Raw genomic sequence first — 14,270 nt, 5'->3', positions numbered from 1 at the left:
TCACACTTGATATCTTTTATTGTGTATTCTTTTCACATAAATAATTCTTTTTGTTTTTTCACTGCATACACGTATACTGATATATATATATATATATATATATATATATATATATATATATATATATATGTACATTTTTTCTGCTGTTCCATTGGGGATTATTACATAATTTTGTTCCTTACCAAAAAAATTCTCTTCTGCAGTGGTAAACACATCCAAGTATGTTATTACTATTATATTGAGGTGTTTTTTGTGCCACATTTTTTAATCATCTTATTTGTTTTTTACATTGTTGTGTATTGTGCTAGAATTTATAATAATAAACATTATTCTTTTTATATATTCCTTGGATTTTCTTCATTCATATTTACACAATTATTTATCTGTGGTTCGTGTACATCACACGGTAGTTTCGGTTCTTCATCTGATACCGGATGGTCTGCCATCCAACTTTAAAGGAACACATTGCTAATTTATTACAGATTTTTATATTTTCGATTTATATTATACATTGCTGGTGTGTTCCTTTACGTTTTCAACCAATATAATAGACAAAGTTATTTTGTGAGGATCTAAATGGGTGTTGTGTTTAGGTACAGCCGTTGTCTAAAATAGAAGTTGAAGATCTCCTTAGAAAAGGAGCATATGGTGCACTCATGGATGAGGAAGATGAAGGTTCTAAATTTTGTGAAGAAGACATTGATCAAATTCTGCAGCGCAGAACACAAACCATCACCATCCAGTCTGAGGGAAAGGGGTCTACATTTGCTAAGGTAGGGAATGCAATGTAAAAGAGAGTGGAGACGCAAAACAGACGCATAATTGTATTCTTTGAATTTCATCAACTGTAAAAATACAATGTCTTATCCCTCGATAGGCCAGTTTTGTGTCTTCTGGTAATAGAACTGACATCTCTCTAGACGACCCTAACTTCTGGCAAAAATGGGCAAAGATTGCAGAGATGGACACAGATGCTAAAAATGAGAAGGTAACTGTTGCTTTCTGTAGTTTTGTAATTTGCTTTGAAGTATAGTAGCTTACTACAGCAGTAATTTCTGCACTCCTTCTTTTGCTTAGGACAGTTTAGTCATTGACCGCCCCCGTGTAAGAAAGCAAACAAAACACTACAATTCATTTGAGGATGATGAGCTGATGGAGTTCTCTGAGCTGGAGAGTGATACCGAGGAGCGTCCTACGAGGTCCCGACGATTGAATGACAAAACCCGGAGATATTTGCGAGCAGAATGCTTTAGGGTAGAGAAGAATCTGCTCATATTCGGGTAGGTGATTGTTTTAATAAAGGAAGCACGGTTTATGGAATCTTGGTCGTTTAGACCAGTGTCGACCGCTTGCAAAGCTCAGCAGATTTGGGATCCAGTGACTGCATGTACTAAATAGAGTTTCATATTTCAATTAGCGAAGAACAGTCAGTAGAGGAGCCAATTGTAATATTTGCACAGGAGCTAATTGTAACATTTCAACAGTTCAATAGACTATTAACTTGAAGATATAAGGTTAATTTGCAGGTAAACAGAATTATTAAGGTGCCTGGATGCAGTACTGAAAGTATTAACTTTATTTCTCCTGGGAGCTGCTGGCTTTCAGTCATGCAGGAGTGCCCAGAGCATATACAGTCACAGCACTGAGAGCGGCAGCTGTAAGAATGCCCTTGCGCTGACTGACATCCGGCTCATCAGTGCAGAGAAGGTTGTCAGTTCAGTGAGAGAGCAAGCTTTTAGCAGCCACTCTCGGTGCCGTTAGCAGTGACTACAGCTGTGCCAGCACATCTGCATGACTGAAAGCCTGCGGCCTCAGGGGAAAATAGAGCTAATTTCCCCTGGGTGCCGCACTTTCAGAACTGCAGCCAATCGCCTTCATAACGCTATTAACCTGTAGATTAACCCAATATCTGCAGGTTAATAACATTATTGAACATGGACAGGTTCCCTTTTAAATTGGTGCTGTGACTGCCTCATTATTTTGCCAGATTTCCCCCTTGCTGTCCACTTTGACTCCTCTATGTAGTATGCACAGTATGATCTGCAGTGCTGTTTTGCTTTTCTGTAGAAGTATTGCAATTTGCTGAATCCTCTTCATTTTAATCATGCTAATTCTCTAGCTGGGGACGTTGGAAGGACATCCTTACACTTGGCCGATTCAAATGGCATTTAAATGAAAAGGATATGGAGATGATCTGCAGGGCTCTGCTGGTTTACTGTGTCAAACATTACAAAGGAGATGAAAAGATCAAAAGTTTCATCTGGGACCTGATCACTCCCACAAAAGATGGATACAACCAGGCTCTGCAAAATCACTCAGGTATGGGCATATTTTTTAAAAAATAGTTTATTTTCTGTTTTTATCAGCTTGTGATACATGGATGATACTTATAGGTAGAGAATGTGAAATGGTTTTGTGAAAAATCGAAATATGCATTAAACAGTGTGAAGTCACTGAATTTCTATTTTATGCATTTATGGGATATGCCAGACATGCATAATTGACGTGTATCATTCAGGCCTGTGTCTCTCACAAGGACGGGGCCCTGATGCACACAGCTGTTTGTGGAAATGTGGTTAGAATTCCCGTTCATTTATATAGAAATGTTGACCACCTTTCCACTGAATTCTGTGTATGGGTGGTCCTTTTCTCTAGGTGGCTGCACATTTTATCGGTTAGATCCACATCCACTATATACTTATGATAAATTATGTGGATATGCCATACCTAGTGAAAAAAGTTAATAAATGTGCGGGCTTTAATAGGTTAGTTAACATAGAAAAAAGACCTAAAACTTAATATTTATTAAATATATATTAAAAGGATGGGTAACATCCTAAAACAGACATGCATACAAAAAGAACAAGTTATAAATATAGATGTAGGTAAAGAAGGAAATTCCTACCTACACACTATCCTGTTGCCTATCCTGTTACCTGCCTACCAATGGAGGTTGGCACCCTAGGGGGGTACGATAGTGGCGCCAGATACTGGTTCTGGCTATTCACCATATTCTTGGACACATCAGTACTTTCTCACCAGATTGGCTGTTCACGGAACATTTTTTTTTGTTTCCTTTATCATTTACCTACACCTGCACACACTTATCTGTCCCTTTATATATTTATGGCTATCTAGGGTCAATACGTACAGTCATCAAGGAGCGGGGGCGCCATCTCGCATTATCTAGGGTGCCAACTTCCGCTGTCAGGCAGAGTAATAGGATAAGGGCCACTTTAGGGTGTTTCATTAGGGTTTAGTTATTTCTGATCAAGTCCAATATTTGTTCGTTTTTATTTTAGAAGGAATTGATAATTTTAAGGTTTTTTTTTTTTTTTTTTTCAATTAGTTCACCTTATGTCTTGTCCTTCCTAATTTTATTAGACGTATAGGCAAATTTACCAAGAGAACACATATGTGGACTTGAGGTTTCTGCAAAGTTTCCTGACTAGTCATTTGGACATATGGCACAGTTTCTAATGCAGCCTCCAATTAGCCTTCTAACTTACAGATGCAAACGTCCTTGCGAACATTAATTAGTAGTCGAATATGATGAGCTTTGCCTGTCTGATTTTGACTGTTCGTATCATTATTTTTAATCACATGGAATGATTATTGCTCCTAGGGCTCGCTATAGGTTTTATTGTATAGAATGGTTTATGTCTAGTCAAGTGGCAGTGCAGCCTAAGGCTATATTATATGTTGCATTACTCTTTCGCCTAATTGGGGGACACAGAACCATGGGTGTTATGCTGCTGTCCACTAGGAGGCGGCACTATGCATAATCTGAAAAAGATTAACTTTGGCTCCTCCTCTGCAGTATACACCCCTGGACACGCCTTCTCCAGTTTTTGCTTAGTGTCGCAAGGAGGCACACCTAAGATTTTTTTTTTTTTTTTTTACTCCGTTTTTTCCTTGATTTTATTCAACGGATTACAGATGAAGAAAAGCGGGTCTCCAGCGAGACTCCCGGCATGGCTCCCTCCTCGGTCCCCTATTATGGGGTACCCGGTTGAGGTCGAGATGGCTCTTCCCCATGTCGCTCCTTCCCCAGTCCCTCGGGTACTGGTTCGAAGTCGAGACCCCCCTCCTTCCCCAGTTCCCTTGGGCTCTGGGTTGAGGTCGAGGATAGGATGAAGCCCCCTGACGGTGACAGCAGCACCCTCCCTAATCCCCCTCTGGGGGCATTAGGTTGAGACACCGCAGGTAGGGCCTGTACCAGGCACCATTCGGCCACTTACAAGTCCAGGGACCCCAGCCCAGCTGCGGGCTCCTGATGGGACTGGGGGAGGTGCAGGCAGGCATGGCACTTGTCAGAGACAGGGCTCCCTGCACCCCTGTCTCTGCGGCAGCACCAGCTGCATAGCGCCTCAAAGGGACCCCCCACAGGGCCCAGGTTGCGCTCATGACCCCACCGCTAGCCTACCGTTCAATCCAGGGGGGTCTGGTTTGAATCCGACCCCCCTCGGACAACCGCGCCATCCTGGAGCCCTTCTGGGCATGAGGTATCAAATTTAGGCCGCAGCTTATTCCCGCCCCCCGGATGACGAAAATGACACTGCAGTGTCATAGAAGGGGCGGATCGAGACAGGAAGGGCGCGCTTTTACATATCTCCGCGTGCCCTTTTCAGCTCTCCGCCCCCTTCCCCCTCCACCTCAGAATTCCGGTGGCCATCTTGCTGCACCTGAAGACAGCACAGCGGTCTCTGGGGGGCACAGGACTGGGATTTATCGGTGCTGGACCTAGGGGGCGCACCGGTGGGGTAAGATCACAGGTGGGTTCTTTGTACTCAGCTGTGAGTTCATATAACCTATAGCGCTCCCCTATTCCTTTTCCTCTGCGTAGATACCCCTGTAGGGCCTCTGCTAATCAGCCTCTAGGCACTATGTCGGGCTCAAGGAAAAGGACCAGACAGGACTGCTTTTATGCAGTCTGCACAGCCTGCAAGGCCACTCTCCCCAGCGGCAGCAATGGGCGACTCAGACGTCGCAGTCTATGACACAGTCTATAGAAAACCTGACCTCCACATTACTGCAGGCTCTGTAGGGTCATGTCTCGGCTATGAACGTTACCCAGCAAAGGGACATCCGGTCTCAGGGACAGGCCGCTTCCAACAGTTTGAGACGTAAGCGGACCCACAGGTCGCGTTCATCTGCGTCCTCACATAGCACTAGGTCGTCCCCCTCCAGGGAGAGACACAGTGGCTCCAGGTCACCGAGACCATCCCCTGATAGAGAAAGACAATGCGGATCTCCACAATGATCCCAGACCACAGAACACCTCCGCCCTAGTTCGCCCGCTAGGGAGCTCCTTAGTGATGCACAAGACTCAGAGGGCATATGTGACTCTAACTCCGATAATGAAACAGAGAACACTCTGGTCCCTTGTCCCCCTAGCAATACGGCGCTAGTTGAGGATATAATCTCTTCCATCCTTCGGGTGCTGGACATTTCTGATCCAACCCAGGACGCACGAGAGCACAAGATTTCCTTCGAAAGTGTTCAGAAACCATCTCAGGTCTTCCCTAATCACCCGGAATTTCAAAAAATACTTTCTAAGCATTTTTCGCAGCCTGAGAAAAAAATTCGCCAATCGCAAATACTTGGAAGCAAAGTACCCCTTCCCACAGAAGGACACTAAGGGCTGGACAGATCCGCCTGAAGTGGACCCCCCAGTCTCTAGGCTGGCAGCACAAACACTTCTCTCACTGCCGGACAGCTCAACCCTCAAGGACGCAGCAGACAGACAGGTAGAACGCATGGCTCGTTCAATCTTCGAAGTGGCAGGTGCCTCTCTGGCTCCGCATTTGCTTCAGTTTGGGCAGCCAAGGCCATTATGGCCTGGGCTAATCTTTTGCAACAGGGCCTCCAAGCTTCAAACCCTCAGCTGGCGGACCAGGCGGTGCAAATTGCAGTAGTGGCAGATTACATGGTCCATGTAGCGTTGGATTCTGCAAAAGGGGTAGCGGGAATAGCATCAAACGCCATCGCAATCCGGCGTATTCTCTGGCTGAGAGAATGGAAGGCGGATGCGGCCTCAAAAAAGTCCCTGACAAATCTCCCGTACTTCAGTGGACGTCTTTTCAGTGAAAAGCTGGATACAATGATATCCAATGCTACCGGGGGTAAAAGTACTTCTCTCCCTCAATTAAAACCAAAACGCACGTTTAAAAGACGTAATCAATATCGTTTCCGATCCTTTCGGAATTCTTCAGGCTGGTCCGTCTCGCGCCCAGCACAAAATCGTAACCGCTCCCCCCGCAGAGACAACACATGGGCGGCACAGAGGTCGGACAGGAACTGGCAGTCAAAAGCAAGCCAGGCAAAATCCAAAGGAGGAAAAGCTCAGACTTTCCCCTCATCATGACTCATGCCCTCCGGAAGACACCCCACTTGTAGGCGGACGATTGCTACTCTTTCAGCAGGTCTGGCTGCCTATTACAGAAGACAAGTGGGTCAAAAAAATAGTGTCTTCAGGATACAAGATCGAGTTTACTACCAGCCCACCGCACAGGTTCTTGCTCTCCGTTCCTCCAAAACCTCCACTCAAAGCTCGAGCCTTCCATCAAGCGGTTTCTTCCCTCCTGCAAGCAGGAGTCATAGTACCGGTTCCAGCAGACGAGCGCTTCCGAGTGTTCTACTCCAATCTGTTCGTGGTGCCCAAGAAGGGAGGCAGCGTCCGACCCATACTAGACCTCAAGCAACTCAACAAGTATGTTCGAGTTCGTCACTTTTGCATGGAATCCCTCCGGTCAATCGTTGCGTCCATGGACAAAGGAGAATATCTCGCCTCCATAGACATACAGGACGCATACCTGCATATACCGATTGCTCCCGCCCATCAGAGATTTCTCAGATTTGCAGCCAACCAAGACCATTACCAGTTTGTGGCCCTCCTGTTCGGTCTCGCCACGGCTCCCAGAACATTTACAAAGGTCATGGCAGCTACCATGGACATTCTACACTCCAGAGGCATAGTAGTCGTTCCATACCTGGACGACCTTCTCATCAAGGCCCCCACCCTCAAGGGCTGTGAGGTCAACGTCTCAATCACAATCGACACTCTGAGTCGCCTGGGATGGTTAGTCAATTTACAAAAGTCCTCGACTACCCCGAGTCAGTCTCTGGCCTTCCTGGGGATGCTATTCGACACCTCCAGGGGTCTGGTGATCCTCCCCAGGGACAAGGCACTGGCCCTCCGTTTGGGAGTTCGCACTCTCCTCCGCAAGTCCCCCTGATCTCTCCGGTATGCCATGAGAGTACTTGGCAGGATGGCAGCAGCAATGGAGGCGGTACCATTTGCCCAGTTTCACCTCAGACCCCTTCAACTGACTATCCTCAAGTCCTGGGACAGGAATCCATTCTCCCTCGACAGGGAGTTCCGGTTATCATCGAAAACCAGGAGGTCCCTGCACTGGTGGCTCAAGCCAACCTCGCTTGCAAGGGGAAAATCCTTTCTCTCCGGTCAATGGAAGGTTTTGACCACCGACGCAAGCCTTACGGGTTGAAGCGCGGTGCACCTACATCACAGAGCGCAAGGCAAGTGGTCACCAATGGAAGCAACTATGCCCATCAACATCCTGGAAATCCGGGCCATCTTCCTGGCATTGAAAGCCATTCATCACTTGCTAGCAGACTCTCATATCAGAGTACAGTCGGACAATGCCACGGCGGTGGCATACGTGAACCATCAAGGCAGCATCCAGGCGATGAACGAAGTCACACGTATCCTACACTGGGCGGAGGATGCAAGGTCGGTACTCTCTGCTGTCCACATTCCGGGTGTGGACAACTGGGAAGCCGACTATCTCAGCAGACAAGGAATGGACTCGGGGGAGTGGTCTCTCCATCCCAAAGTTTTTCGTCAGATCTGCCATCGCTGGGGGACCCCGGACGTGGATCTGATGGCATCCCATCTCAATGCCAAGGTTCCCAATTTCATGGCCAGGACGCGCGATCCGCGGTCACTCGGAGCAGATGCCCTGGTTCAGGACTGGACCCAGTTCCAGCTTCTGTACATTTTTCCACCCCTCCCCCTGATCTCCAGAGTCCTGAGGAAGATCAAACAAGAGGGTGTTCCCACCATCCTGATCGCTCCAGACTGGCCCAGGGGTACATGGTACGCCGACGTCGTGCAACTCACAGCAGACGCTCCCTGGCGTCTCCCCACACGTCCCGACCTTCTGTCACAAGGCCCGTTCTTCCACCAGAACTCAGGGGATCTCAATTTGACGGCGTGGCCATTGAGACCTGGGTTTTGACCCAAGCAGGTTTTTCACCGGACGTCGTTATAACCATGATCAGGGCTCAAAAGCCAGCTTCAGCCAGGATTTACTATCGTACCTTGAAGGCTTTCTTCACATGGTGTGAATCTCGTGGACAGATCCCACTCCCCTACTCTCTTCCAAAGGTCCTCGGTTTCCTTCAGTCAGGCCTGGACGCCAGGCTATCCCTGGGCTCGCTTAAGAGCCAGGTGTCAGCGCTTTCAGTGCTCTTTCAGAGGCGTATTGCTAACAAGCCGCAAGTGAGGACTTTTCTCCAAGGGGTTTCCCGATTGGTTCCCCCCCTACAAACATCCATTGGAGACGTGGGACCTCAACCTGGTCTTGACAGCATTGCAGACACCTCCTTTCGAACCCCTTAAGGAGGTCTCACTCCGCCTTCTATCACAGAAGGTGTTTTTTTCTGGTGGCAATCACCTCGCTACGCAGGGTGTCCGAACTTTCAGCACTTTCCTGCCGGCAACCCTTCCTGGTTTTCCATCAGGACAAGGTGGTTCTCCGTACAGTCCCATCCTTCCTTCCGAAGGTTGTGTCCAGCTTCCTCCTCAATGAGGAAATCTCACTACCATCTCTTTGCCCGGTTCCCGTTCATAGAGTGGAGAAGGCTCTGCATACGCTTGACCTTGTCAGGGCATTGTGTATTTACGTGTCTAGGACTGCTCCCTTCCGGAAGTCTGATTCACTTTTCCTTCTTCCAAGAAGGCGTTCGCAAGGGCCTACCGGCTTCCAAGGCCACCCTTGCTAGGTGGATCAAGTCCACCATACAAGAGGCTTACCGCCTTAACAATTCTCTTACGGCCGGTATCATGGCACACTCTACGCGGGCAGTAGGGGCCTCTTGGCCATTCGGCATCAAGCCTCGGCACATCAAGTGTGTAAGGCAGCCACTTGGACTAGCCTGCACACATTTACAAAACACTACAGAGTGCATACCCAGTCCTCAGCGGATGCGAGCCTGGGTAGACGGGTCCAGGAGGCTGCAGTACCCCAAATCTAGGGGACTGTCAGCACAATATTCATCCACTGCTTCCCACCCAGGGACTGCTTTGGGACGTCCCACGGTTCTGTGTCCCCCAATTAGGCGACAGAGTAAAGGAGATTTTTGTGTACTCACCGTAAAATCTCTTTCTCTTAGCCTTTAATTGGGGACACAGCTCCCACCCTGTTGCCCTTGCGGGCCGTTGTTACGGTTGGGTTCTCATATTGTTGTTTGAGCTCGTTTATAGTAGCCTTCTTATAGGCATGGTTATGTTTCTGGTATATTCCTCCTAATGCTTTTGCACAAAACTGGAGAAGGCTGACGCCGTCCAGGGGTGTATACTGCAGAGGAGGAGCCAAAGTTAATCTTTTTCAGATTATGCATAGTGTCGCCTCCTAGTGGACAACAGCATAACACCCACGGTTCTGTGTCCCCCAATTAAAGGCTAAGAGAGAGAGATTTTACGGTGAGTACACAAAAATCTCCTTTTTTGCTGCGTTTTTTTTCTTTTTTTTATACAAATTGAAAACTGCTTTTCTTTATCGCTTCATTAGGGGACACAGGAAACCATTAGTGTATGCTGCTGTCACTAGGAGGCTGACACTATGCAAAAAAAGGAAAAATAGCTCCTCCTCAGCAGTATGCACCCACTGACAGGCACAAAGCAACTCAGTTTAAGCTTAGTGTGTATAGGAGGCGGACCTGGATCTGTTCCCAGATCCGCAGTTTTTTTCCCTAACAGGTACCCTGTTTTTATTTATTAATCCTTTCCCTTTGTTTTTTAGGTTCTTCGTCTCGGGTAACAGGGTGTAATGTCTCACCCTGTTTTCCAGCATGTATGCGACCGAGAGAGCAGTGTGGTGTCAACCACATCGCCCACTCTCGGACCCGCAGGCAGGACTTAATCCTCTGTCACCCTTAGGGGTGCTTCAGGGCGATTACTGGTGGCAAGTCCTTGCCTTTCCCCTTCCTCACCCCTCTCCTCTGAGAGGGCTGAGAGGAAGACGGTGGTCACCAGCGGTGGAACTTCCCCCTTCTTCTAAGAGGTTGAGGCCGTCTTCTGCACCGTCTGGAGATGGTGCGGGAAGGAGGCCCTCTCCCACCCGAGGGCTCCTGATGTGACCCTCTGCTGTAAAGAGGTTTCGTGGACTCACCTGCAGGTAGGTATGTTTCCTTCCCCAGGGTACAGGCAGGATCAGTTTCCATTTCGGTCCTTATTAAGGACACCACGCAGACCCTCTTAGTGTTTTCCTCTCCATACCCCCTGAGGTCGGGCGCCCTTTCCAGCAGCTACCCCGTGCCTCTCCTTTCTGGGAGAGCACATTGCAGAGTTCCTTTATTTTGGTCCCTCCATAGGGACCGACCTGGTTCTTCATAGACGCGGCATTTTTACAGGCCGACAGCGCCCCCTACATCAGTGCGCACTCCCAGACGAGCGCTTGTTTTCTAGCTCTTTGAGGTTTCCCTCCCCTTCTGCACATATCCCTTGGCGCCTATTTTTTTTTATCCCCCCCAGAATCAGGAGGAGAAGAGCTCCCCCTTCCCTTGTGTCTGTCCCAGACTGGCCATGCCCCCTTGCGCTTCCTCCAATGGCGAGGGCGCTTTCACTTTTGCCGGCTGGCAGATCTTCAGAGCTGGCCACACCCCTGGCGCGCCACCTTTTCAGATCCCTTCTCCCTTTCACTTTCTCAGACCGACAATAAGACACACCCCTCCACTGCGCAACATGCTGCTGCATCTGCGTCCCCATGGCCATTTTACATCCCCTCCTCTGTCAGTGCGTGCCGTCTGCTGAAAACACCACCTTTCCTGCCTCATCCTGCGCCCTCTCTCTGGGGAAGATTCATCGTTCTAGGGGGACACATCTTTCCATCGGTCTTCTGCTGGTCTTCGCTGCCATCTGGTAGCCTCTGATCTTTCCCTTCCCTCGCCTCTGTACTCCTCTTCAGCAGCGTCCTGCAGGGGCTCCTCACTTCCCCCTATAAACCCACTGTAATTCATTACGCCTGCCCCCTGTCAATTAAAGTGGCCTTCAGGTCAGGCGTCCCCTTTCTTCCAGTCCTGCAGTCCTTCTAATATGTCTGCACCACAGGAGCACCCTAACGCCCGGGATGAGAGCACACACACACACACATCCCCCCCGTCGGTTTCGGACCTGACTAAAATATCGCAGTCCCTGGTCCAGGCCCTGGTACAACTTCGAAATCTATCTGCCGACACCAGTGCTCCGAACGCCTCCCAGGAAGATTTGCATGCACCTGACCACGACCTTCGCAGGGACAAATCGGGAAGAGAGTCTAGAAAGAGGGCTCTCTCTAGCGCCTCATCCAGCTCCCCGGGCCCCTCTGCATTTTCCAGGATGCCCCACTCTCCCCACAGCTCCTCGGAGGAAGAGGCGTTTGGGTCGGACATGGATTCCCAGTCCATATCTGAGTCTCATTCGGACCAGACTCCAAGATTGCTGGACATGGTTGATAGCCTTATTTTAGCTATTACTCAGACCCTTAAACTAAAAGAGGATGAGGCTCCTGCTCAGGAACACTCCGTTTCTTTCAAACAGGTAAAACATCCTACTTGAACCTTTCCCAAAAGAGTTTGAAGCGACTATGGCCAAACACTGGGAGCATCCCGAAAAACGGTTCCCCGGAAGGAAACAGCTAGACATTCTGTATCCCTTTAGTACAGACCTTGTCAGTAAATTGGCAAAATCCCCTAAGGTGGATCTGCCGGTCTCACGCCTGTCCTCAAAAACACAGTTTTGTCTCTGCCAGACGGTGCGTCTCATAAAGACGCCACAGACAGGCAGATTGTCGTTGGCCAAATCGGCTTTTGAAGCGACTGGTGCCTCCCTCTGCCCCAGCTTCGCGTCCACTTTTGTGGCGAAATCTGTCTCTGCCTGGGCCAAAATAATTTGCCAGGGCATTGTACCATTTGCTCCTCCGGAGGAGCTGGCGGATTTGGCAGACTAGATTGCTCACCCCGGCAAATATCTTCTGGCCTCCTCTTTGGATGCGGCTGGCTGTTCTGCAAGAGCGAGCAGTAATATCATTGCTATACGCCGCATCCTTTCGTTGAAGGCGTGGAATGCAGTCGTCACTCGCCAATCTGGCCTTTCAGGGTTCCAGAGTTTTTGGGTTAAAGCTAGACCAAATAATTTTGGACACTACTGGGGAGAAGAGTACCTCTCTTGCCCAGTCAAAGCCCAAATGTCCCTTAAATAGGAAAGGGCCCCTTTCTATCCTTCTCCTCGTCCGGGAATTCCTCCCGGCAGGATCGCTCGTCAGCCTCTGGGGAGAGAAGAAAACCATCCTTCAAACCGGCGCCTCACTGGAAGCCCAAAAGCCGCTCCTCCAAGACCTCAGGGTCCCGTTCTCACAGGTTCTCCTCTAAGTGACGAGTCATCCCCACCTGGAAATTTTTCCAATGTGGGAGTCCGGCTTCTTCTCTTCAAGAACGCTTGCTTGGCGACGCCTGGGTGAGAGAGTAGAGTAAGTCAAAATCAGGAGTGGGTGATAAATACAGAAGTGGTGATGTGTTTCTATTTTAATTCTCTGATTGTTCCATTCCTGGTTTTGGCTTGCAAATACTGAGGTAAAATACTGACCAAATACTCAACGTGTGAACATGGCCTTAAAATAAGCCCGGAATTTTTTTTTCAGCTGTGTTCCTGGACAAGTTATAACCTTTTAAATTACAGATGACAGGCGGTAGAGATAGGAGAGAGACCATGTGTGATCTCCTCCTGTGTAGCACTAGATTTTATGCATCACACCTGCAAAAAATGTTTCAGAAAAAATTTATTGAAATAAAAACTAAACTAATTTGTCATTTGTTGCAAAACTGTCTTGTCACAACAATAATAATAATAATAAAGCCAAAATGTATGCTTTGTGATCCTTTTGCTTGAAAAAAAATGGAAGAAAAAGCAGTCCAAATGTCTCATGAACCCCAGATGGTAACAATAAAAACAACACTTTGTCCAGCAGCAAATTACCCATTGTAAGGCTCAGTCACCAAGCTGTATCATTATTTTATGACAGGTTCCCTTTAACCCCCTTCACAACCTATCATAGGTTGTGTCCCTGTATTTGATGCGGGCTTCAGCTCTGAACTCAGAATTGTTTTCCAGTACACTATTTGGTCAAAAGTGCAACCCTACCGCCAAAAACTGGCCCTCACATGGCCATATTGATGGAAAAATATAAAAGTTATGGCTCTGGAAAGAAGGGGAGCAAAAAGCGAAAATTTAAAATCCCAAGGTTGTTAAGGAGTTAATGCTGTTAGTGGTTTGGGCAGCATGAATTGGCTGTCTGATTCCCTTTAACGCCTTCATGACCTTTGACGTATCCTTGCTCCCAGGTTGGTAAGTATTTACCGTCTTTGGACATATGGACACGTCATTGCTATTTGGCTTGCACAGGAGCTGGGTGTTCAACCAATATGACAGCCCTTACCGCTCCTGGCAGTTTAACCCGCTACATCCTGCTATCAATAACAATCGCTGCATTTAGAAGGCAGGCAGAGGGAGGTGGGTTCCCTTCTGCTCTGCGATCAGCGACGTTGCCATGGTGACCTCATTTTGTCATGATATCGGGGTCACCAAAACTAGCAAGCTTTTTACACCATACTCACAGTATGTATGTCAGTGCAGCACTGACCGTTTATAAAGCATAGCAATTGCTATGCTTTATAAGTGATCAGAGTAAAAAAGTGAAAGCCCCATAAAGGGACTAAGTAAAAAAAAAATATAGAAATATGTAAAAACAATCACAAAATAATATAATAATAATTGTGTGATATATATATATATATTACATTATATTATATAATTAAATGAATATTTTTATGAAAAAAGAAAGATAAAAAAGGTACATATGTTTGGTAATTGCTGCATCTGTACCCATAAAACTGAACGGCATAAAAGAATGGAGCAATAAACTATGCTTTTTCATCATACCGCCTAACAAAAAGTGGAATAAAATGTGATCAAAAAGACGAATGTAAATAAA

General features: G+C 47.6%; 1 protein-coding gene across 7 annotated transcripts in view; it reads left to right on the top strand.

The window, feature by feature from the left end:
• Positions 1-14,270, top strand: part of CHD6 (chromodomain helicase DNA binding protein 6) — a 275,948-nt gene that overhangs the window by 188,782 nt on the left and 72,896 nt on the right. For all 7 annotated transcript variants that reach the window (XM_073555368.1, XM_073555372.1, XM_073555370.1 and 4 more), the window contains 4 exons: positions 594-773; positions 878-988; positions 1,078-1,280; positions 2,120-2,319. In XM_073555368.1, the coding sequence (XP_073411469.1) occupies positions 594-773; positions 878-988; positions 1,078-1,280; positions 2,120-2,319 (694 nt within the window). The remainder of the gene's footprint in view (positions 1-593; positions 774-877; positions 989-1,077; positions 1,281-2,119; positions 2,320-14,270) is intronic.

This window comes from Dendrobates tinctorius, unplaced genomic scaffold (assembly GCF_039654945.1).
Source record: "Dendrobates tinctorius isolate UK_male_01 unplaced genomic scaffold, ASM3965494v1 ptg000223l, whole genome shotgun sequence".
NCBI classification, from domain to species: Eukaryota; Metazoa; Chordata; class Amphibia; order Anura; family Dendrobatidae; genus Dendrobates; species Dendrobates tinctorius.
Note: the sequence above shows the minus strand (reverse complement) of the source record. Positions and strands in the feature narration are given on the sequence as shown.